Source organism: Schistocerca americana, chromosome 4, assembly GCF_021461395.2.
Source record: "Schistocerca americana isolate TAMUIC-IGC-003095 chromosome 4, iqSchAmer2.1, whole genome shotgun sequence".
In the NCBI taxonomy this organism is placed as follows: domain Eukaryota; kingdom Metazoa; phylum Arthropoda; class Insecta; order Orthoptera; family Acrididae; genus Schistocerca; species Schistocerca americana.
The window spans coordinates 115,095,695-115,121,369 of record NC_060122.1 but is presented as its reverse complement, the minus strand read 5'-3'; the positions used below and the strand labels follow the sequence as shown (position 1 = coordinate 115,121,369).

Sequence of the window (25,675 nt, the reverse complement as noted above, 5' to 3'; positions counted from 1 at the left end):
CCTACACCTCGAGCTATTTCGTATGAGAGCAGCAGCACTCTCGTGGTTATCTCACGCACTCTGACCGCAAATCTGGACGTCATTCTGGTGATTGGGCCTGTTGTCTGCCATTCATGAACAACATTCCAGGGTGTGTTTCCGAACAGGATGATACATACCGCTGTTGTACCTCAACATGCTCTACAGTGTGTCGACATATTGCCTTGCCATGCTCGATCACCAGATCTGTCTCCAATGGAGAATGCATGGGACATCATAGCTCCTGTCTCACCCACAACCACCGCGTACTGACAGTTCGTGGAATGGATCTCCACGCCTATTCCACTTAATCGGACATCCCACACCTGTACGACACAATGCACGCACTTTTTCACACTTGCGTTCAACATTCTGCCGGTTATAGCGGTTAGCAATGTACTAGCATTTCACATTTGCAATGATTTTTCTCGCGTTTACCTGAGCTCGTGATCGTGCAACGTTAATCACTTAAACGTGTTATTTAGACAAAAGTATTCCCGAAATCCAGTTACTCTATAGTGATTATTTCTTCGTCAGTGTACATGATAATATGTGAATGTTTTAGTGACTTAACCTGAATTTCCTCTCCTTCACCTGCAGATGACTTGACATTGTCCGCTTCGAAGGAAACCAGTTGTGGCGTTATAAACGTGCCTGAAATATATATGAGGTGGTTTCCGTTAACATTTACATTATTATAGCGTGGCACACAAAATGATCAAGATTTCACCTTAGATTGAAAAGAGATTACTAACTTCTTAATTTGCGAGAAATAAAACCTGTTATCGTTAATGAGATCCAAATATGATCGCTATTAAAGAAGACACACAAGTAACTCAGAGCTTCGATGAGTAGTGTGTGTCTAATAATGTGAAGTTTCTGCTGTGTGTTGCAGGTGACGGCGTCTTCATGGAACAGTCGAGTGATGGAGGAGACGAATCGGGGCTGCACCAAAGTTGGGCAGATCATCTGCACCGATAGCTGCTCCAAGGTAGCCAAAAATACTGCACGTTCCTGATGCGGAAGACTTTAAGTACTTTCAGTTCGTGCAAAAGCTGCCTCTGTGAAAACCGCAGCTTTTAGAAGCATATCGCTACGTTAGTGGTTTTGCCGACCACAGTGAACAACCCTTAATGCACACTTGCCTTGACTGGTTGTAGAATGTTTATTCACACATAGGCTTGTGATTATATGTCCACTATTTCTTTAAAGATATGAAGGTGTTAAGAAACTAATGAAGTCACGTGCTGCCAATTCAGTACTTAGTCATTTCACTAAGCTGTTGAGAATTTCAAAGGGATAATTAGGCAAAGAATGACAAACAGGGGTAAAGAATACAACACCATTGACAGGAGTAGCAAATAATTAGGAAATAATAAACAGGATGGAAACTTTAAAATCTCATCAACATGGACACACAAGGATTTTGGACAGAAAAAAGCATATTTTGCAACTCCGAAAACAACTCAGTTTAGCCATATTTGCACTTAGAATCATTGCAAATCTATGGTAGAGACAAATCAGTAAGTTGACATGTTTTGCACATTTTCATTCAACAATGTGATATAGAATTATTTTCTGGGGCAACTAATCTTTAAGAAAGAAAACTTAATTGCTCAAATACATGCTGTATGAAGAATGTATCATGCACATTCGCGATCATTTCGCAGACGCCTATTCAAGGAGTTAAGACGTTGAGCAGTCTGACTACTCCTTCACAGTATGTTTATTCCCTCATGAAGTTTTCTTTTTTTGTGTAAATCGTTCCTTTCGAACTGTAGTGGATTATTATGTACAAAATTACAGCACTAGAAGGAAAACTGACGTTCATAACTATCCATAATATTGCTAGAGTTCATCAATGCTTTTATCTGTAAACCTTCCTATATCATTTAGACTCTCCACAGAACGCATGTGCAATATCGCCATACTGCATCCAAACTCTTAACACGAACATTATTCCTTGAGTTCATGTTAATGTTAAACAGCTCCAAACCACAGCCTTCTAGATCGAATAGTTCCGGAGGTAGAGGGAGTCAGTGAAGGAAGACTAGTTTTTATTATTTGAAGGTTAATAGTGCAAGTGTAAAAAAATCTACACTTCTAATTAGAATTATTCGACAAATGATGCATCAAATTGTTTAGGAGAGATCAAACGCTATTAGAGATAATAATCTAAAAATGTCATTTTTTGACCAATCTCACGATAAGAGAACGCTTGCAGAGTCGGTGACTGCCATGACCGCCATCGCATCGCTCTTAGTGCAGTTGAACGACGTCAGCATATCCGAATATTAGCGAAACATATGTAAGAGCTGTTAGTAGCACCAACGTTAGTGCACACGTAACTGGAATCGGAGTTCTGCCTGTGCGCTTTTGCATTCCTGGCGCCATTTTCAAATGTTCCTTTACAAAGGAAAATCCAGGAGAATTGCCCAGTTCAATTCTCACAGCACTGCGAAGACGAGTTCATACAGACAATGTCAGCGGCACTGAGAAAAAGAGTACAATCGCTAAAATTGAACAAAGCTTCTGGAACCAATGGCGAGCCTAATTAAACCCCTCTTTTAACGATAATGTACCGTAGATGTCTCGAACAAAAAAGTGTGTCCGCAGCACTTGGAAGAAAGCACAGATCGTGCCCATCTGCCAGGAAGGAAGCAGGAGTGATCCATTAAACTACCGACAACTGTCTTTCACATCCATCTGTTTTAGAAACTTAGGACGTATTCTCGGTCGTCAGGCTTCTGACTGGTTTGATGCGGACCCCCACAAATTCCTCTGCTGTGTCAACCTTTTACGTCTCAGAGCAGCACTTGCAACCAACGTCCTCAGTTATTTGATGCTTGTATCCCAATGTATGTGTTCCTCTGCAGTTTTTGCTCTCTGCAGCTCCTTCTAGTAGTACGGAACTTATTCTCTGATGTCTTAACAGATCTTGTATCATCCTGTCCCTTCTTTTTGTCAGAGTTTTCCATTTATTCCTTTTCTCGGCAATTCTGCACAGAACCTCCTCATTCCTTACCTTATCAGTCCACCTAATTTTCAACATTCTTCCATAGCACCACATCGCAAATGCTTCGATTCTATTCTATTCCGGTTTTCCCACATTCCATGTCTCACTAACATGTAAGTATGTGCTCCAAACGTAGATTCTCACAGATTTCTTCCTCAGATTATGACCAGTGTTTCATACTAACAGACTTCTCTTGGTCAGGAGTACACTTTTTGCCAGTGCTAATCTGCTTTTTATGTCCTCCTTGCTCCGTTCGTTGTGGGTTATTTTGCTACCGAAGTAGCAGAATTCCTTAAGTTTGTTTTGTAATTACCAATTCTGGTATTATGTTTCTCACTGTTCTCATTTCTTATAGTTCTCATTACTGTCATCCTCTTTCGATTTACTCTCCGTCCATATTCTATACTCATTAGAATGTTAATTCCATTCAAAAGGTCCTGTAATTCTTAGGTCATACCTAATCTAAATGATGTATCTCGAAGATAATTACCTCCTTCACGCCATCCAGAACGGATTCAAAATAAAACCACGATGTGAGACCTAGCTTGCGCTTTTCTCACACGAGCTCCTGAAAACCATGGATCAAACTGCCTCAGGCAGACTATCGGAAAGCACCTGACTCAGTGTCATATCTACGCTCAGCCCCGCGACAAATTTCACTTAGTACCACAATAGGATCATTCTTTCGGTATTGAGGATTTTTTGGTAGCGAGGACGCAGCTTATCTTCACTAGAGTGTCACGGAAGTAACTACATGTGCGTCCTGGCGAAGTGTCTTGGGGCACTAGCTGTACGTGTTGTATGTTACTGAAGTGGCAGACGATATTAACAGTATTCTCAGACTAGTCATAGATGGTACTTTTATCAATAAGGAAAAATAATCTCAAAATATAATTTCATACAGCACGGTAAAGCTGTGACAGCGATTGGTTCTTGATGATCATTTAGAAGAAATAAAAGTTAAGATCGCAAAATCTCTCACTTATTAAAATGACTGAAGATGACCGTATGAATGTGGCAAAACCGGATTGTGAGCACTGTGAAGACATGAAAGTGCTTATTAATTAGGGATGTCAGCCTTTTAATAACATACACAAAGATCAAAATAACTGTTGCGTGATATTTCGCTGGAGCTTTGCGTAACGTTTACAAAAGATGAGAGATACCACAGTGCAGTGTTTACCCATTTGGCCGGAGCTGGTGGCGTGTTGAACAGCTGCGTGTCTTAAAGCTACCTGCCGCCATACTAGTGGCTACTCTACCTTTTTGTATGGAAGCACCAAGAAGAGTGACCAGCTGGCTTTCATCGATCCTACCACTCTTTCTGTTGGTGTTCCTATTTGAAAGTCTTTCATAAGTTTATAGCAAGAACGTTTAAACAAACAATGCAAGTCTAATAGTCATTTTTGTATAATGCTACACATACAGTTATCTTACTGTTTTTACGGTCGCAGGTTCGAATCCTGCCTCGGGCATGGATGTGGGTGATGTCCTTAGGTTTAAGTAATTCTAAGTCCAGGGGACTGATGACCTAAGATGTTGAGTCCCATAGTTCTCAGAGCCATTTTTACTGTTTTTACATTTCATTCAACAGTTACAATGCTTTTTCACGTAAATTAAGTTCCCACTGGCTGCAGCTGACGTAATGGAGGAAATGCACGCGTTTTATATACTCTATTTAACTCTTGGCACACGAGCCACTGTTATGCAGCAGGTGCCGTTGTGATTACATGCAGATGTTCACCAAGCCGGCAATTCCAGGCAAATGGATAAACACCATTCTACGTAATCTGTACTAAAGACCAGAGATACATTAAAGTTCCAGCCAAATATGAAGCTACCGTATTTCTAATCCTTTGTATATCTTTTGTAAAGGCTAACATCCCTAACTGACAAGCAATTTAATTTTTTATTTTATTTTTTTTTTTTACGGCGCTCATAATTTGAAGATGGTCGCGTAAACGTATCGAAACCGATCATTTCAACAAATGGGAGACTGCGATCTTTACTGTTTCTCCTAATTGATTATCTCAAAATAGCTGCTTAAATGTGCTTCCAAATCTTGATATCTAGATCTAAATCTGCATCTACGTCGATACTCCGCAATCCACCTTACGGTGCGTGGCGGAGGGTATCCCGTACGACTACTAGTCATTTCTTTTCCTATTCCATTCGCATATAGAACGAGTGAAAAACAACTGTCTATATGCGTCCATATGAGCCCTAATTTCTCGTATCTTTAGGGTCCTTAGGCGCAGTGTGTGTTAAAAGACTTGCACCAGGCGAACGGTGTACCCGACGGGAGGTGCCAGCTGCACGACATTTAATTTTTGAGTTGACGCCATTTCGGCGACTTGCGCGTCGATGGGGATGACAGCACAACATCCAGTCCCTGGGCTCAGAAAATCTCCGACCCAGCCCGGAATCGAACTTGGGCGCCTTTGGTCAGCGCGGCCGAATGCTGTGCAATCAGCTATCGAGGTGAACCGCAGTGTATGTTGGAGGCAACAGAATCGTTCTCAATTCAGCTTCAAATGCCTGCTCTCCAAATTTTCTCTGCAGTGTTCCTCGAAAATAACGTTGCCTTCCTCCAGGGATTCCCATGTGAGTACCTGACGCCTTTCCTATAACGTTTGCGTGTTGTCCGAACCTACCAGTAACAAATCTAGCAGCCCACCTGTGAATTGCATCGATGTCTTCCTTTAATCCGGTTTGGTACGGATGCCAAACGCTTGAGCAGTACTCAAGAACAGGTCGCACTAGCATCCTATATGCGGTCTCCTTTACAGATGAATCACAATTTCCTAGAATTCTCCCAATAAACCGAAGTCCATCATTCGCGTTTCCTAATACGTCCTTCACACGGTCTCTCCATTTCATAGGGCGTTGCAGCGCTACGTCCAGATATTTAAACGACGTGACTGTGTCAAGCAGGGCATTGCTAATGCTGTATCCGAACATTACGGGCTTCTTTTTCCTACTCATCCGTATTAACTTACATTTTTCTACATTTAGAGCTAGCTGCCATTCATCACACCACCTATGAATTTTGTTTAAGTCATCATATATTCTGCTTCAGTCAACCAACTTCGACAGTTTATCGTACACCGCAGCACCATCAGCAAAGAACCGCAAACTGCTGCCCACCCTGTGTGCCAAATCATTTACGTACATAGGGAATAGGGAATAATAGCGGTCCTATCACACTTCACTGGGGCACTCCTGACGATACCCTTTAGTGATGGTAAGATTTAAAAGTTGTGCGAAGACTGGCGTCCTACCACCCCTTAAAGCAAGTTGTCAAGCGGACCAACTTTGAGCAGGAGAGGCACCAAAGGACATTCTAATTTCCAATGTCTACACGTTTACTGCTGTGAGTGTGAATCCTCAATCCTTCCTGATCATGCTGACAAAGCTCTATGAATTTTTTGTAAAAGTTCAAAAGCATGAAATATCACATAACAAAATAAAAATTTTTGTATCATTTTATTCGTTTACTATTGGTTGCCCTTGTTGCTAGAGGTCCACTTTTCTTCGTAAGTAACAGATTCTTCGGTGGAATTTTGCACAGCATACAAACCATACTTACAGGAGTATGAAACTAATGTTTATTTCATAAATTAGAATAATCAGTTTAAAATTTATTTAAACTCAAATTTTAATGACCTGTTACATTTTACAGTTAAAAACTGTGGCAAAAATAGAGATAATTAATAGTTTTCAAAAGTCTAGAGTTTTCCGTTAAGGAGTTTGATTTGAATGAACAGTGCAAAACTCATCGAAGAATCTCTCTTACTTACGAAGAAAAGTGTACCTATAGCAACAAATGCAACCAACAGTAAGTGAAAAAATTATGAAATTTCACACGTAAAGAAAAAAAACAGCAGTGGAAGTTCAAAAACATAATGTGAGTGTCAATCCTGGTCATTTTGACAATTATGAATTTACTTGTAAAAGTATAGACAGTGGTAACTAAAATTCCCTGCTTCAAGTAGGCCCATTTCACGTCCTACCCACTTTAATGTTTAGGAATGTAAAATTGTGCAGTAGCCTATGAATATAATTTCGATGAGTGGCAACTGGAATCGGTCACCTACGTGTAACAAATTGTAGGGAGATGAAATGGAACTATCGCGTGAACTCACTCTTCAGCAAAGCAGGCTCAAACATACAAATGAAAGCGGCGTCGGTGTCCTTGATTTGTTTAAACAATGGGAGTGCGTCACGGAGACGCTGAAGAAACTGAACTGGCAGACGCTTGAAAATGAATTTGTTGTGACGAGGAAACTCGTCAACTGAACCATGAAGACGTCGGTCCCAGTCGCCTTAGGGAGTTGTTCGGAAACTCCGAAACTGAAGAAACCGCTCCATGCGAATAGGTGCCGTGTCTTTTCACTCGACATGCTTGCATTCTGTAGAAGCATATAGAGTACCATTTTCTGGTACTGAACTACGCTTTAATTGATACGTACTGGCGATAGTGAATGGGGATAATCTGCAGTATGATGATTTTATGGTAGCAGCTGTAAGCATGCTCTTGCTCGAAGTACGGCACTCTGGGTACTGGACCTACCTATCAGTGTGACGTCATTACGTACCCCGTCAGTAACCACTTGACCTCCCTAAAAGCTTGTATACCTTCAAGAGAAGGAAACAAAAGGTTATTGATTTTGTGGAGGAGCTTTCTAATACGAATCGAGACGATGGAATAAGTCGCACATCGCTTTGGCTGACAGCAGTACCCCGACTGTGGTACTGCGCTCGGAAGAGTGGTCCGTTAGCCGAAGGCGCCTAACACTTTGAGTTGCTGCCATGCTGCACATGCGCAGTACTTCGTATTAGTTAAAAACAAACAGCCAGTCTTGGTTGCAATTTTAGTATTTTTATTTTTCACCGATGCGTTTCGCCTTATTTAGGCATCTTCAGGTTATCTTTACTGAGCCCCCAATCTTACTCTGTTACTCACTCCTGTGAACGGGAACGCGTTATGCAGATCTTGGTGCCTCTCGCGTCCATCTAGATAAGATAACCTGAAGATGCCTAAATAAGGCGTAACGCGTCGTTAAAAACTGTCTTGGTTGCAAAATTTTTTTACTTTTGAACTAATACTGTTAAGCACTGGTTTGCTATATGCCACATATGGAATGAAAGAATTTCCCAGTACTACGTCACTGTCATGGCTTGCTCCTCAGTCTTACTTTCTGCCAGAAAGAATTTCAGTGAAACTTATCATCAACAGAAGACATCAGTCCCTGTCGCGATGTGCGCAAGTCAGGCATCGACGCAGAAAAAAATGCACGTGTTACACACCTTACAACTGTGCGAGGAACAGCTAGCTGTAGTATTACGCCATGCGATCGTGTCAAACAACATTTGACGAGTCAGGTTCTAGAAACAAGGTGATAGACTTTACTCTTATCCACTACAAACAAGCGTGTACTCTAGGACTACGTGTGGACTGTGTACCGACTATAATTAGCCTGAAATTAGTCTCAGTACTCATTTCTGTACTTGTATTGGCGTAGAACACTTCATGACACCACCATTCCAGTTACAGTGTAAAGCGGCTGGGAGTTCAGATGCAGCCGGCTAGGCGCTTCAGTCTGGAACCGCGCAACCGCTACGGTCGCAGGTTCGAATCCTGCCTCTGCCATGGATGTCTGTGCTGTCCTTAGAACTACTTAAGCCTAACTAACATCTGAGGTCATCAGTCCCCTAGAACTTAGGTTAAGTCCCATAGTGCTCAGAGCCATTTGAGTTCAGATTCAGAATTAAAATTAGCGTTGTGGAGCACCTGCAGAATCTGAGCTACAAAGGACGCCAGTCAACGGAAAAAGGTCGAGCTACAGAGTCGCTTTAATCGGCCCCCTCACATTCGGCCAACGATAGGGCTAAACATCGACGACTTAGATTGCGATCAACGCATGTTAACTGCATATACGCAACACACACGAGAGCGCGGAGCTGACAGGACGTCAGAACCGGTTTAGCCACCTGTGCGGTAGGAGGGTCCATGGCGAGAATCAGACCTCTACTGATGACACGTGCTTCTTGCTTTCATCTGACTATTGGTGGTATAAATGTTTGGAAATATCTAGGTTTCATAATCGATAGATACTTGTGAATTAGTTATGGCTGATAGCGCCTGTCCTACTAGAACAAATTGGAAACCTCCCCCATCAGACGCAAGAACTTTTACTGTTTTTAATTAGTCGTCAGTCAGAACTGCAGTGGCCCCTCCGGATTCTAGACAAAGTATAGATAACCTAAGCCCTGAAATTAAGAGGCCATATTGTCAATGTAACCCCGCACAAGGTAACTTTAAAGATGTAGTCATGTGTGTAGGGCTGTACTGAGTTAAACGATATTTACACCTTTCATATATATATATATATATATATATATATATATATATATATATATATATATATATACACAACTAACCGTGGACAAGGTAATTCAAAAAGGAACATATTAAAGTGTTGATTTTACTATCAATTTTCCAAGATAATGCGAATAAATTTCAATACAAATCGTGGTGAATTATTAAGTACTACTGCCGAACCGCGCGACCGCTACGGTCGTAGGTTCGAATCCTGCCATGGACATGGATTTTTGTTTTGTTTTGGTTTTAGGGCGCAAAACTGCTATGGTCATTAGCGCCCGGTCCGTGACTTAGGAAACAGTAAAAAACCGAAATTGAAAACCAGCAGCAATGAGAACGAAAGTCATAAAATTGGAGAAACTTAAAGCAGAAGGAAGGCTTAAAAATCCACTACAGAAAGGGGTTGGTTGTCCCAAAAAAAAAAAAAAAAAAGCTTCAAATGACTGACGTAATTTCACTGGGACTAATAAACTTGAGAACGCGGTCGGCTGAGCGCGTGTCATCTGCTAAAATCGACGATATATCAGGCGAGAGCTGTAGACGGGAGCGTAACGGATTAAAATAGGGGCACTCAATTAAAAGGTGTCTTACCGTCCACAGCTGAGAGCAGTGGGGACAGAGTGGGGGAGGATCGCCGCTTAAAAGATGTCGATGGCTAAAACGACAGTGCCCTATCCGGAGTCGAATTACAATTACCTCCTCCCGACGACGCGTTCGGGAGGAAGAGGTCCAAGCACAAGGAAGAGCTTTCACGTCCCGCAATTTATTACTGGGAAGTGTCGACCAATGTGCGTGCCATAAAAGAGTAACACGACGACATAAAACACTCCATAGATTGGCGAAGGGAATCGATTGAATAGCTGGCCGAAGAAGAGAGACTGCAGCCTTGGCTGCAATATCGGCCGCCTCATTTCCACAGATACCAACGTGTCCCGGGAGCCAGAGGAACGCCACCGAGACACCCCCCAGGTGGAGCAAGCGCAGACAGTCCTGAATCCGGTGGACCAGAGGGTGCACAGGATAAAGAGCTTCGAGACTGAGGAGGGAGCTGAGAGAATCTGAGCAGATAACGTACTGTGTCCGCTGATGGCGGCGGATGTAGTGGACAGCCTGGAGAACAGCGTAAAGCTCCGCAGTATAAACCGAACACTGGTGGGGAAGCTGAAAGTGGTTTGGGGTGTCGCCAACAATATAGGCACTCCCTACACCCAACGATGTTTTCGAGCCGTCGGTGTAAATAAATGTGGCGTCCGTCATTTGTGCACATAGAGTAGCAAATCCCCGACGATAAGCAAATGAAGGGGTACCATCCTTGGGAAATCGACAAAGGTCACGAAGCAGGCAGATCCGGGGACGGAGCCAAGGCGGTGCTGAACCCCAAGTTGTCAAGAAGGTTTTAGGAAAGCGGAAAGAAAGAGAATGGAGCAGTTGACGGAAGCGAACTCCCGGTGGTAGTAGGGAGGAGGGGCGGCCTGCATACCCTACATCAAAGGAGGCGTCGAAAAAAAATGTCATGGGCTGGATTAGCAGGCATGGAAGACAGACGGCTAGCATAACGACTCAGAAGGACTGCTCGCCGATTGGACAGCGGAGGTGTAGCAGTCTCAGCATAAAGGCTTTCCGCAGGGCTGGTGTAAAAAGCTCCAGACACTAAACGTAATCCACGGTGGTGGAATAGAGTCGAGACAACGAAGAATAGACGGCCGAGCAGAGGAGTAGACTATGCTTCCATAGTCCAATTTCGAGCGCACTAAGGCGCGATAGAGGCGGAGAAGGACCACTCGGTCCGCTCCCCAGGAGGTACCATTCAGGACACGGAGGGTATTGAGGGATCGCAGACAGCGAGCCGAAAGATAGTAAACGTGGGAGGACCAGCACAGTTTTCTGTCAAACATAAAACCCAAGAATTTAGCGACGTTTGAAAACGGAAGGTTGACAGAACCTAGATGTAAGGAGGGCGGAATAAACTCCTTACGTCGCCAAAAATTAACACAAACGGTCTTACTGGGAGAAAAACGGAAGCCGGTTTCGATGCTCCAAGAGTGGAGGCTATCGAGACATCCTTGAAGACGTCGTTCAAGCTGTTGAGAGCTGTAGTAGACCGCCAAATCGTCCACAAAGAGGGAGCCCGAGACATCAGGAAGGAGACAATCCATAATTGGATTAATGGCGATGGCAAACAGTAAAACACTCAGCACGGAGCCCTGGGGTACCCCGTTTTCTTGGGAGAAAGTACGGGAGAGAGTAGTGTTCACCCGCACCCTAAATGTGCGCTCTGCCATAAATTCGCGAAGAAAAAGGGGCAGCCGGCCTCGAAAGCCCCAAGAGAACAGTGTGCGGAGGATGCCTGTCCTCCAACAGGTATCGTATGCTCTCTCCAGATCAAAAAATATTGCTACCGTTTGGCATTTCCGGAGAAAATTGTTCATGATATAAGTTGAGAGAGCAACAAGATGGTCAACGGCAGAACGATGCTGTCGGAATCCGCATTGGGCTGGTGTTAGAAGACTGCGGGATTCCAGCCACCAAGCTAAACGGTAATTCACCATACGCTCCAAAACCTTACAGACACTACTCGTGAGAGAAATGGGGCGATAGCTAGAGGGGAGATGTTTGTCCTTTCCAGGTTTCGGAACGGGAACGACAATAGCTTCCCGCCATCGCCTAGGAAAGGTACTGTCGGTCCAAATTCGATTATAAAGGCGAAGGAGGTAACGCAGGCTATGGGTTGATAAATGCAGCAACATTTGGACATGGATACCATCCGGTCCTGGGGCGGAGGAGCGAGAAGAAGAGAGTGCATGTTGGAGTTCGCGCATGGAGAAAACAGTATTGTAGCTTTCGCGATTTTGAGAGGAGAAAGCAAGATGTTCACTTCCGCTGCACGTTTCTTCGAGAGAAACGCTGGCGGGTAATTTGAAGAGCTCGATTCTCAGCAAAGTGCTGACCCAATGAGTGAGAAATTGCGACGGGGTCCACTAAGGTATCATGCGCGACAGTGAGCCCAGAGACCGGGGAGAAACTAGGCGCGCCTGAGAACCGTCGAAGCCGACTCCAAACTTCCGAGGAGGGAGTGAAGGTGTTACATGAGCTAATAAAGAATTTCCAGCTTGCCTTCTTGCTATCGCGGATGACGCGACGGCATCGCGCACGGAGCTGCTTATATCGGATACAGTTGGCCAAAGTTGGATGGTGACGGAAAATGCGAAGAGCACGTCGCCGCTCACGTATTGCGTCACGGCATGCCTCGTTCCACCAAAGAACTGGGGGGCGCCGGGGCAATTCGGAGGTGCGTGGTATTGAACGTTCCGCAGCTGTGAGAATAACGTCGGTAAAATGTGTGACCTCATCGTCGACGCTGGGAAAGCGACGGTCATCGAATGTCGCTAGAGACGAAAAAAGTGTCCAATCGGCTTGGGCAAACTTCCAGCGTCGCGAGCGCATATATGGCAATTGAGGCTGCAGTCGAAGAACACATGGAAAGTGGTCACTCGAGTGTGTATCATCAAGGGCGAACCATTCGAAGCGCCGAGCTAGCGGAACAGTACCGACTGCAAGGTCCAAATGAGATAGATTTGCCGTGGAGGCAGACAAAAATGTGGGGACCCCAGTGTTGAGGCAGACTAGATCCGCTTGGTGGAAGACGTCTAGCAATAGTGAGCCACGTGGACAAGGATGTGGAGATCCCCAAAGCGGGTGGTGGGCATTGAAGTCCCCAACCAGCAAATAGGGGGGTGGAAGCTGACCAAGAAGATGAAGGAGATCAGCTCGTGCCATTGGTGTAGACGATGGAATGTATACCGTACAAAGAGAGAACGTGTATCCAGAAAGGGAAAGACGGACAGCGACAGCTTGGAAGGAACTGTTTAAGGGGATTGGGTGATAATGGAGAGTATCATGGAGCAGAATCATGAGTCCTCCATGGGCTGGAGTGCCTTCAACAGAGGCGAGGTCATATCGGACGGACTGAAAATGAGGGAGAACAAAGCAGTCATGGGGACGCAGCTTTGTTTCCTGAAGACAGAAGATGACCGGCGAGTAGGATCGTAAGAGGATCGACAATTCATCCCGATTGGCGCGAATGCCGCGGATATTCCAGTGGATAATGGACATAGGGTGAACAGAAAATGGAGGAACATGACCAAGGGTGCTGTCAACTCAACGACTGCTCAGAGCTTGCGACCGACAGCATGGAATGGCATTCAGTCGAAGGCAGAAGATCCTGATCCATAGGTTGGTCAGGAGCAGCTCCTGCCACCAACGATCGGCCAGTTGACCGGCCACCAGCAGTGCGCCTCGGCGACACAGAAGATGGCCGAGGGCGATTTCCGCCAGGTGGTGCTGTAGATGGGACACGCCTTGGCGGAGAAGGAGAGGAACTGTGTTTCTTCGTAGCCTTCTTGGAAGTATGATGTTTAGATGAAGGAGGAACCGATGGTTGTGAAGTTGCAGTACGTAAAAACTCTTCACGAGAATGCTCTTTTTTCGAAGACTTGGCGTCTGACTTTTGGGCTCGAGATTTAGCAGAACCCGACGAAGGGTGAGCCATAGAGTGGGCAGGCGAAAGTGGTGAGGTTGAACGGGCGATCTTTGCACTGGCCGATCTGACGACCGTGGTAGTAAATGTGAGGTCGCAAGTCTGCGTGGCTGCCTCCTTTGTTGGCCGAGGAGAAGCAAGGACAGTGCTGTATTTTCCTTTCTGAGGGAAGGTGGGCTGTCGACTGGCGAGTAACTTTCGAGCAGCAAAGGTCGACACCTTTTCCTTCACTCTTATTTCCTGGATCAGCTTTTCGTCCTTAAAAACGGGGCAATCTCGAGAGGAAGCAGCGTGGTCACCCATACAGTTGATGCAGCGAGGGGATGGAGGTGGACAAGCACCCTCATGGGCATCCTTGCCACACGTAACACGTTTGGCCGGATTGGAACAGGACTGGCTGGTGTGATTGAACCGCTGACATCGATAGCAACGCGTAGGGTTTGGGACATAAGGGCGAACGGAAATTATCTCATAGCCTGCTTTGATTTTTGATGGGAGTTGAACTTTGTCAAATGTCAAGAAGACAGTGTGGGTTGGAATGATGTTCGAGTCAACCCTTTTCATAACCCGATGAACAGCTTAGACTCCCTGGTCAGACAGGTAGTGCTGAATTTCTTCGTCAGACAATCCATCGAGGGAGCGTGTATAAACGACTCCACGCGAGGAATTTAAGGTACGGTGCGGTTCCACCCGGACAGGGAAGGTGTGGAGCAGAGAAGTACGCAGCAATTTTTGAGCCTGGAGGGCACTGTGTGTTTCTAACAACAGGGTGCCATTCCGTAATCTGGAACAAGACTTTACAGGACCCGCAATTGCGTCGACACCTTTCTGAATAATGAAAGGGTTGACCGTGGAAAAGTCGTGACCTTCGTCAGCCACAGACGGTTCTTCCATCGTTGCCACAGTTCCTTGTTGTTTCTCAGTCTGAGGCTCAGTGAACTTACGTTTGTGAGCAGACATAGTGGAAGGTGAGGAAACCATTGCGGAAGAATCCCCCATGATTACCGGCGTCTGCGATGGCGCGCTCCTCCCTTGTGGTGGCCCTCTGAGGGCACCCCCGCCTTCGGTGATTGTTCACACCTCAGGTCACACCTCCCGACAAACGGACGGAGGGACCAATCGGCACTTTCGGAAGGTATCAGCTCGGGTAATCACCCCTCCCTGGGCCTGGCCGTTACCAGGGGGTACGTACGTGTCCTACCTGTCTACCCGGGGCGGGGAATTACGCGTTACCCCGTCACCGGCTACGCATGGAAGTGCGTGGGTCGGCCTTCAGACACGCACAGGGAGGAAAAAAGAGAAAGGGAAAGGGAAAGGGAAAGGAAAGAGGAGGGGTCTGAAACGCCGCAGCGGAGAAAACGGCAAAGAGAAGAGGGAAGGAAAAGAGAAGGACAGAGGAAGGACGAAGACTTGCAAGTGTAGAAAGTCAGGAATTTGTAACAGTTTCGAGCGTCCTCTCCGGACGTAGGCACAAACCATACTCCCAGAGGGGGAGAAAGGGAAGGAAAGAGCCAGGGGTGAAGGGGGGGGGCGAAGACGGGGGACAGGGTAGGATGCGGAAAGGGAGGGTATGCAGCCCGGAAAGGAAGGAGGGCCACATTAGCTCGGGATCCCGTGCTCGCTACGCACATATCCACAAAAGAGTTGTGGACCCCCTGGGGGGGGGGGGGGGCGAGACATGGATGTCAGTGATGTCCTTAAGTTAGTTAGGTTTAAGTAGGGGAAGGCGGGGCAAGATGGGGAAGCTATCTTTAAACCCTTACAAAAAGGACAAAAATAAATTCAAGTAGGTCTGATTATCATTTGTTTACTGAACCATTGAATTGCAATAGCATGCAAAGAAACCTGCAAAGTTGTTACATTTATTTACAACTATCTCGATTTGAAACATATACTACCAATTCCCCGTCTTGCCCCATATTTAAGCTTTAGAGATGAATTCATGCTAGTTCCCCATCTTACCCTGCATAAAGACTGGAATAACGAAATCATGTGACGGTAAGGTTTCGAAACATGGTTCTGCGGATTGTAGAATGAGGTATTACGTTTTATTTAGGCCTCTTAGTTTCACATAATACACAAGTGTGCACAGCCTCGTCATCATCACTTTCTATCCCTGCACAAGTGTCGTGGTCCCAGCGTCCGCAGCTAATACACCGTATCCAGCCTCCTTCAGAGAAGTCATAGCAGTATAAACATTCTTCACTCTCTTCCTCGTTGTCACTCGACCTCAGTTTATTATCCCTTGAGCATGAAGGGGTGGTTAAGACGTCAGTAACGTTCGTCACTTTTTCGTTGCCATTATGTCCTTTTGGTGGTATCCCAGGTTTATTAAACGTCTTTAAGAAGAGTTTTCGTTTACATGCAGCACGTTTGTGGACTCCTTATAGGAGTGAACTATCTGAAGAAATTAAACGAACAGGAGATTCGGTTAGAACAACAGGTTTTCCACGCCTGTTAGCTGTTCCAAAGGTGGATTAAAAAACCAAAAGGAAACCGTCTAACACAATTTCAGGGCTGGTAAACTGACGATCAAGCCTCTGTCTCGTCTAACTTTCAGTTGTTGATTGTTCAGGTGTTTCACGTCTTGACAACATCTCTGGTATTTGGCATAGAGAAAATCTAAATATCTCTGGAGTGAGCATTCACATGCGCAGAACAGTGTTGTCAACATACTTTGCCGGCCTGGTCACGTGTTCTCGGGACGTCGTGTGTTATGTCCGTATAGCGCCCTGTATATTTAGATTGTCACTACTTCCCTAGTACAGACGGATTCTTTTCTAACGTGTCGTGGATTATTTATATATGTTGCGCAGACATTTTAACAGTACCCATTTAATACAGGGAATAAACCAGCCACGTAACTTTTAAGGGGAACTGACACCTATCGCAAAGAAGCAGGATGTAATATCACAGTTCAGATGCACTCTATTTTCGGTAGTTTTCGGTATGATACGGCACTTTATAGTATTACAGAGCCTGGCATACATTTTATCAGTGATAGTCTTGCAAAACGACTTGCAAAAGTACTAGCGTACTGTCAAGTGTCCGAAAAACACCGCTAATGTGTGGTAAATTCGATTATATCCCTGCGAATTCGTCCTTTTTTTCTGCTATTTCTGCGTATTTATTTTCTCGTTTTTGCGACCTAAAGCACAATTTTTCTTACTGGTGACACTTTGAAGTATTTATTTAACGCATTTTACGTAGTTGCTCCCAGTTTATTACGTAATTAGTAGACTGAGTAATCTATATAGATAATCGACAAGTCACTGATAAATGCATGGAGGATGGTATTTGCTGAAACAACTAACCATTCCCTTTCATGTTCCACTAGTAAATTTGCGAGAGGAAGCGATTGTTTGTAAGCTTTTGTACGAGCCGTAATATGTATTATATAGTCATAAAATCGTAGACAAATATGTCTACAGAATCAAGCCTTAATTACAACGCGTCTCGAAATTTTTTAACATATAGTTATCATATCAGTAAGAGACACTGTATAATTAGAGCTACGTGGTATGTACCCAAGAAAAGTTACTATCCCTCCTTTCACATATTTTTCTTTGCATCCGTAGCAACAACAGTAATTCACCATCGCTATTACACGATCAACAAACGGTGAAACACAACGAAAACTCTTGATATTATAAACTTCAAACGCTGCAGGAAGCACACATGCACAGCGAAGTCCCGAAAACACGTGACATCTCTGGAGTGAGCATTGCGTTCTGCGCATGTTGTCAACATTAAACGAGGATTATTTACTCTATGGTATTTGAAGTTACAGAAACGGAAGACCAGATGTGTGAGCTTGATCAATGTCTGTAGCTGAACAGGGAAGGTAATCACTTTCCTGAAACACATTTCTGTTTACAGGCCAAATGCCTGTTTTCCGAAACCCGTTCACTGCTGTGGACATTGTAGCTGAATGAATGAAGGCTTTGCCGAATAAACTTGCGATCTGATGCAGCGTAACAACGTTTCGAGGATGGGTGCGAAGCCACGATCTTACTTCATCTCCGTAAAATTTACTGCGAGGTTTCATAAATGCCACGTCCAATGGTTGAAGACGGTGTGAGCAATGTGGTGGCAAACACAGCAAGACAACCCCATTTTCGCAGGCCACATCTGTCAGTTCTAAATTCTTGGTGTGCGTTTTGTGGCCGACCAATATGAGAATTATTGGTCTTCCCTTTGACGCTCCAGTAAATACAATAAACTTCTTAAACCAAGTCAAAAATAGTTCTTTCGTCACCCAACCAGTTTCTCGGACTTCTGCCCAGGCATCAGGGGGCAGGCCAGTCTCAAACGCTTGTTGCATTCGATTTCGAGGATAAATTAACATAGGTGGTCCGTAGCATCCCGACGCTGAAACGCAGATTTCTGCAGTCACAGTCTGGCCTCTTTCTGCTGAAGTAACTGCTCCCACCTGTCTGCGCCCTTTCAAACCAACCGCCTTTGTGTGACCTTTTGGAATGACTGTTAAACCTGTCCCATCGCAACTAAAAATTCTGTCTCCCGTGAACTTGAATGTGTCTAATTGACTGCTGTAGATCGGTTTTTCGATATATTAGAAAGTTGCTCGAGCGACTGATGTGGCCTCTGGTTTTTGTATTGTTAAGGTAGGTTTTCGTGCAGGAAACCATCCATCTCTTGCAGCAGGTTTGGCTGTAGTATTAAATGGATGTTTGATGATGTTTCGTTCAGCTAGCTGAAAAGCAAGTTCACAAATTTCTTTGTGTCAGGCCAAAATACTGTCCCATCTGTGTTAAGTACTCTTTGAGTTCTGCCTCTTGTTCTGGGGTAAACACACTAGTGATTGGCCGTAACCTTCTCACAACTGTATAGCCAGGATTAGCACGTTTCTTTGCCACGCCTGAAAAAACCCATATGACCTTCTATAACAGCATTTACAGTGCCTCCCATTGACTGCAATGACCACTCTTGCCTAGACGTTTGTCGCCGATACTTGCGAACCATCTGAAATAAAACACGTGGAACGTACTGTTGAGTCATATCATTCCTGGTAATCTATATTATATAGTAAATACCGTATTTCTAATAGTTAGTCGTTATGGCATGGCAAGAATACTGACTTTGCACGTTTTGTGTATTTGTATTCATCATATAGCTTAAGGCATACTTAGGAAACGTTGGAATAAGGAATACCAAATTAATTACATTCTATTTACAATCGTATTCAACGTATAATGTACGTGTTCAATACCGTCAGCGAGGTAAACACATGAGACGATAAGAACGTAATGGTTGGACAAATAGTAGGGGGCAAGACGGAGAAGTTCCCCATCTTTCCCCACCCCGTCTTGCCCCCTACCATGCTGTCAGGTTATGTTACGCCTACATTAACACTATTTAGTGAACACTGACTACTGACAGCAGTTTACTGTTAACAAGACGTACTATTCAGTGCTATATATACAGTCTGGACAAATGTTCACGAAACCTATGTTTTAGGACCTCGAAAGGTATAAAACATTGCACGGTACGTATAATTGTTATACTGATTTGCAAAGCTCACAGAAAGCGCCGCGAAACTAAGGTTCAGCAATGTCAACACACTGGGACCTGTGTATTGATGATGTTGACGTAGCTATCCACAGGTGGCAGCACTAACTGTAGCTTATAGCCCTCCCCCGTCTTGCCCGGCCTTCCCCTAGTTCTAAGTTCTAGAGGACTGATGACCTCAGAAGTTAAGTCCCATAGTGCTCAGAGCCAACTCGTATCAGAGAGGAAACTAATAGTGAGATAATACACGGAGTCCACATCATGCTGAACCTTTAAGGTTTGTTTTGTTTTAGGGCGCAAAAGCAACTAGCGTCATACGCGCGCATGTCAAAACTGTATAACACGAATACAAAGAGAGGTGTTAAAAAGGACTGCACGTCAAACCCAATCGACGGAAGGAAGACAGCTAAGAAAAGTGACGTGAAGAGAGGTCTGTAAGTTACCCCACAGAGAGGTGGGGGTCCTGAACTAAAAATGAAATGGTCTTCACCATACTGCTACGACAGACAAAAAGTAAAACGCGGTCGACAGCCCGCGCGTCGTTCGCTAAAAAGGCCGATAAACCAGACGACAAAAGCAAACGGGAAAGTTAGCAGTTAAAAGAAGGGCATTATGTCAGAAAATTGCGTTCAACTTTTGACTGTCCGCCATGTTCACTTAAATGGCGATGGCCGAAAACACAGTGCCCAAAGTGCAACCTACTTAAAATGATCTCACAGCGAGAGGCCCGGGAGAAGGTCGTCCAAGCCGCTGGGAGAGGCTTAATAGCCCGGAGCTTGTTCCCATGAAGGGAAGACCAGTGATGATGCCAAAGTGACAGACGTCAACGCGCAGATCGTCGGAAGGAATGTAAGAACTGGCGGACTGAGGTACGAGGACTGCAGCTTTGGCAGCAGCGTCAGCGGCCTCGTTTCCCGTCAGACCGGCGTGACCAGGAACCCACACAATCATCACAGCGGCTACCTCAAGAGTGAGCAAGTGACCGCTTTCCTGGACACGTTGCTCTAAGGGATGGGCTGTGTACAGCACACAGAGGCTTTGAATGGCGCTAAGAGAGCAGATGACGCAACTGAAAAACCTGTGACGCCGTATGTACTGCGTGGCCTAATACAGGGCGAAGAGCTCTGCTGTAAATACTGAGCAGTGTTCCGGAAGCCGATACTGAAAACGTCGGCGCCAATGACGAAGGCACGCCCGACACCATGGTCAGTGCGAGAGGCATCTCTGTGTATTACGGGAACGGATTGTAAGTTTCAGTAGAATGTTAACCATACTGCCATTAGGCATGCACAGTTAAATGAGCTACAGAACCTGGCTGAATGTGCATTAGCGGAAAATAATCCGTAATTGCTCTGTAGTAAGATAGAAGAGGGTAAGTCAGAGCACCGTTAATAGAAGCTTTGGAACTCTTAGAACCTCGCTCACTTTCGCCAACTGAAAGCATGGCTGCAAGTTGGCTTGTTATGTGTTGTGTGCACACGTAAAACGAAGTTGAGCTACACAGAATGATCACAGCGCCATTGCTCAGGGGAGTAAACAAAATACACCGAGGCCTAACCACCTCGCTAACCGCACTTACCGGTACATGTCGTCCTACTATCTCAGCTCGCCAACTGCAGCAACAACCTCCAAAGTCGTATAAATCTGATCTGTGTTGGACACAGCAGAAGCGTAATGGAAGACACCCAATACCTATCTGATCCTTTCGTCATCAAAAATTACTTTCTATTAATTCCCGATGCTATGTGACTTGTTCTCACTGGAACTCCACGGTTATCTGACTGTACTCTACAACACCAAAATTACTCTCCCCCATCCGTACACACCAGACCTCCACCGCGTCTGTCCCACTGCCCTCTACGCAGCGACACGGCTGTCTCCCTTTCGGCCCGCGAAAGGTCCTGTTTCTCGCAGTCTTCTCTGATCGATCACCTACACTCTGCATGGCAGTAGCCCAACCAGAGCTCGAGAAAAGCGGCTAGGAACACACCCCTCTTTGGCGCCCTTGCAAAAACAGAAAGCTACCAGATCCTTCTAGAAGCTTCTTTCGAGAGATACGAAGAGCCAATGAAACGTCTCGCCTAAAGAGAAAACTATCATCGTTGTTCCTCTAAAGCTAATGGCCGTTCCATGCCCTCCTCAGCAAGGCAGAGCAGAAATTCGTCCCAACACTCAGCTAAACTTATATTTCCATTCAAGGCAGTGAACAAGCACAGAACAGAGATTTGCTGATCATAGAGGGCACTTAAAAACAAAATAAAACACAGGATGCGCAGAAAACACCACCTCTGGGAACCGATGTTTGTTACAAGGGGAACTCCCCACCGCACCTCCCTCGGATTCAGTGGTAAAAGGTCCCAGTGGACAGCCCGTCAAAAACTGAACACAAATCAAGCGTGGAAACAGGAAGATGGTGTACTGGACAGTCAAACAAAAAGCGAAACAGTAAGCGTGAAACGGTACAGTAGTTTCCGCTCTATAAGCAGCAGGTTTCGCTGCTCGCCCGCACCGGGAAATACAAACAGAGGCGGCTCCACCACCAACTTTACTGCACGACGCGGCCGGCCGCGGGTGCAACAGAACCCATGTGGACGGGTGGAAAGAAATGTGTCACGCTTCATAATACGTATTTATATGTGTCGTGTATTATGCATTTCTTGTACGTGAATGTGAATCTGTACATGAACTTCCCTAATCCTCCTCACACCTTTCTGTAAAGCGTGACCAAATGTTAGGTTGGCACTACTATACTACAGAACTACTTCCCAACTAACTCCTGGGTAGGGGATCACAGAGACAGCACAGGCAGGTAAAAGTCAAAGCTGTTCCAGTGTCACAAGATTTGGGGTGGAAGATGAAAGATTACCGTCTAACCTCTTTGCCTAGGGACGCCAGATGAAAGTTGATGTTGTCAAGCCCTGAATGAAAATTGCGCAACGGATAACTGAGGAAGGGAGCTTGAGAGCGCTAGCTAGAGAGTAGCCCCTTGCCTAGTATCGTACAGGAAGGGCACAAAGGACTCGCACACTGATGTGTGGGTCCCTGCATTCTTTTATTTTAAATGAATTCCTTTAACTTGACTTCTTTGTGATCTTTAAAATAAATAGGTAATCAATTCTTAAACATTATCTCTCGACTTTACAGCGATTGCAGCAATTGTTTCAGTTTACAGATATTACAGTTTTACAACTTATAGCTCGGGTATATTATATGCCAATCTGCACGCACACTTCTACGGGCAAGACGGAATTGCGTTGGCCAAATGTATACCACCAAAGTCTCACAATATTTTACATAGGACATCCACTACGTGAGGAGGATGACGGGCAAACTGGGGACCAGATACATTAATTTCGGAAAATTGACCCCTGTGGTAAACGAGAACATTCATTTCCTTACACAATCCAAAGCTGGAAATAAAGAATTATAACTGTGGTGTCACCGCCAGACACCACACTTGCTAGGTGGTAGCCTTTAAATCGGCCGCGGTCCGTTAGTATACGCCGGACCCGCGTGTCCCCACTGTCAGTGATTGCAGACCGAGCGCCGCCACACGGCAGGTCTAGAGAGACGTTCTAGCACTCGCCCCAGTTGTAGAGCCGACTTTGCTAGCGATGGTTCACTGACAAATTACACTCTCATTTGCCGAGACGATAGTTAGCTTAGCCTTCAGCTACGTCATTTGCTACGACCTAGCAAGGCGCCATTATCATTTGCTATTTATCTTGTGATGCATGTACCGTCAGACCGATGTTTACCAATTATGGATTAAAGTTAAGTATTCCAGAAGCTACGTACTTTACTAGACTCAACTCCTTTAACTGTTCCAGACCTCACGCCAGCCTGCGTGAGCTTAAACGCGTGCCTTTCGGCTTCCTGTCATAGCGGCTTGGCTGTCTTGCCAAGTCACAACAATAACAAATATTCAAATACCTCTCTTCCATGCTTGGGTAAGTGGGCAGACGTGCCCTCAGTGCGTCTGTCTGAATGTTCGTCTTCTGTAACACTCTCAGAATATGCCGGGCACCCAGAGGTCTTCCTGGGCCCCGGTGGAGGGAGTGGTCGAACCACTTGGCCGTGACCAACCTCTTCACCCCAAATCTTGTGACACTGGAAAGTCTGACTTTTACCTGCCTGTGCTGTCCCTCTGATCCCCTACTCAGGAGAAAGGTTGGCACTACTCTACTACAGAACTACTTCCCAACTAAGATTTGGTCGCGCTTTTACGGAAATGTGTGAGGAGGATTAGGGAAGTTCATGTGCAAATTCACATTCACGTACAAGAAATGCATAATACACGACACATATAAATACGGATTATGAAGCCTGACATTTCTTTCCACCTGTCCACATGGGTTCTGTTGCACCCGCGGCCGGCCGCGTCGTGCAGTAAAATTGGTGGCGCAGCCGCCTCTTTCTATTTCCCGGTGCGAGCGAGCAGAGAAACCTGCTGCTTATAGGGCGGAAACCACTGTACCGTTTCAAACGGTCCAAGAAGAAGTAGTGCAGAACAGAGAGCTGGATAGAGGAACGGTAACGCGGTTAAGTGGTTACGCTGTTGGACTGCCTAGTGGTAGGCAGATGCCAATTTTTTTCTTCTTCGCTGTTCCCTTAATTCAAATTTGTGCCTGTGTCGTGCAGTAGCGTCCGTCTGCAACAGCAAGGTGTAAGGTAGGGACTCATAACGACAGTTGATTGTGCACAACTCTGTATTACCAGCCGAAAGGAAGTGGCTTTCGAATGGGAACCGCAAACGTTTGATGACAAGGCGACAAGTCAACCGAGTACTCCGCCGTAAAACACGACTGATGTATTATAGACTGCATTAGTAACAATACGTGTCATATGACAGGAATCTCTGATCGACCCACGTAATGTGTAGGCCTGGTGAGTGAGGTGAGGCTCCCCGCCCGATATAGGTGTTCGTGCGAATGTGAATGTGATCATTCACAAGGAAATGATGAAAACTTAATTGTTTGTAATAAATAAAACTGAGTGAAGGGATCAGTTTGTGACAGAGACCACAATCACATAGTTTCTCTGTGCTCTGTCAAAACATAGTTCACACCCAAAGACTTCCAGAACGGAACCCAACGTTAAAAACGTATGAGTCATGCGGTAAGAATAAGTTACTGTCGAAAGTAAATGTTAGAGCAAACGAGGTACCACATACACGTCTCACAGAAATGAAAACAACAAATAAGTAACTCCATTCTTGCAACATATTCTATAACCAATGTATAGTATGCCAACTGCCAAGATTACAGAAAGAGAACAAACATTTCAGTAACCGGACAAACAGTTCACAATGTTGAGGGGGAAAAAAAAAAAAAATGGCACGACGAAGTTCTGAACACGGCTCGCCCACTTTCGTTTTTGTATTTTGTTCGTCATTGTTCGTTGTATTTGGTCGTAGCGCACGTCGCATGACACCCGTTGAAGTTCGCTCTTGATCCCTTCTCTCAGTTTCATTTATTACAGAGACCAGCCAGCTATGTGACCGAAAAGGCTGAGCTACCGTGCCGGCGCCCACTTGTCAGACCAACACCATGACCACTTATCCACGACGCCGTTGCTTTGTTAGCGAACGGTCCAAGATTAAGAAGTGAATAAAGAGCAGCCTGTTTCTATTTTGCTGCTTTTTTTCACAGTTCAGTACACCTTCGTGTTTTCATCCTTGATCTGTGTTCATTTTTTGACGGGCCATCTTGCCATTAACTCTGAGGGGGGAGGGGGCGGAGGGGAGTGGGGGTGACACGTGGAGTTTGTCAGTTGAATTAGAAACAGGCCAAAAATTTGTGTGTTACCTCGTCAGGTTTATGAGTTCTAGATATATCAGTCACGTTGCGTTCTTGCCTGAACACAGCAACCATAGCACAATGGCCATTCGCCATGACAGCTCGTTCCCTCTAGGAAAGTATCGCGAGTGTCACACCAATAGTGGCTGTGTCACAATTGTGCCGTACCTGGAGCCGTCATTCAGCAGTTACGAAGCAGGGACGTCACTTCCACAGGTACGCCGTTCCACTGCTAGTGGTTGTTGCACGGTGATGTCGAACATAGACGGTGGCCATATTAATGTGACAACCTCTTTGGCCTCTGCTTGGTCCCCGTTGGATAGTGATGAATGTCACTTGAAATGTGGTGACTGGTACGTTCGCGCGGCTCCCATAGGAACTTCCTCTCTCAC

General features: G+C 45.3%; 1 protein-coding gene across 1 annotated transcript in view; it reads left to right on the top strand.

The window, feature by feature from the left end:
- The first annotated feature begins 918 nt into the window (after positions 1-918).
- Positions 919-25,675, top strand: part of LOC124614049 — a 92,995-nt gene continuing 68,238 nt past the window's right edge. The window contains exon 1 of the mRNA XM_047142882.1: positions 919-1,009. Coding sequence (XP_046998838.1) covers positions 944-1,009 — 66 coding nt within the window. The 5' untranslated portion in view covers positions 919-943. The remainder of the gene's footprint in view (positions 1,010-25,675) is intronic.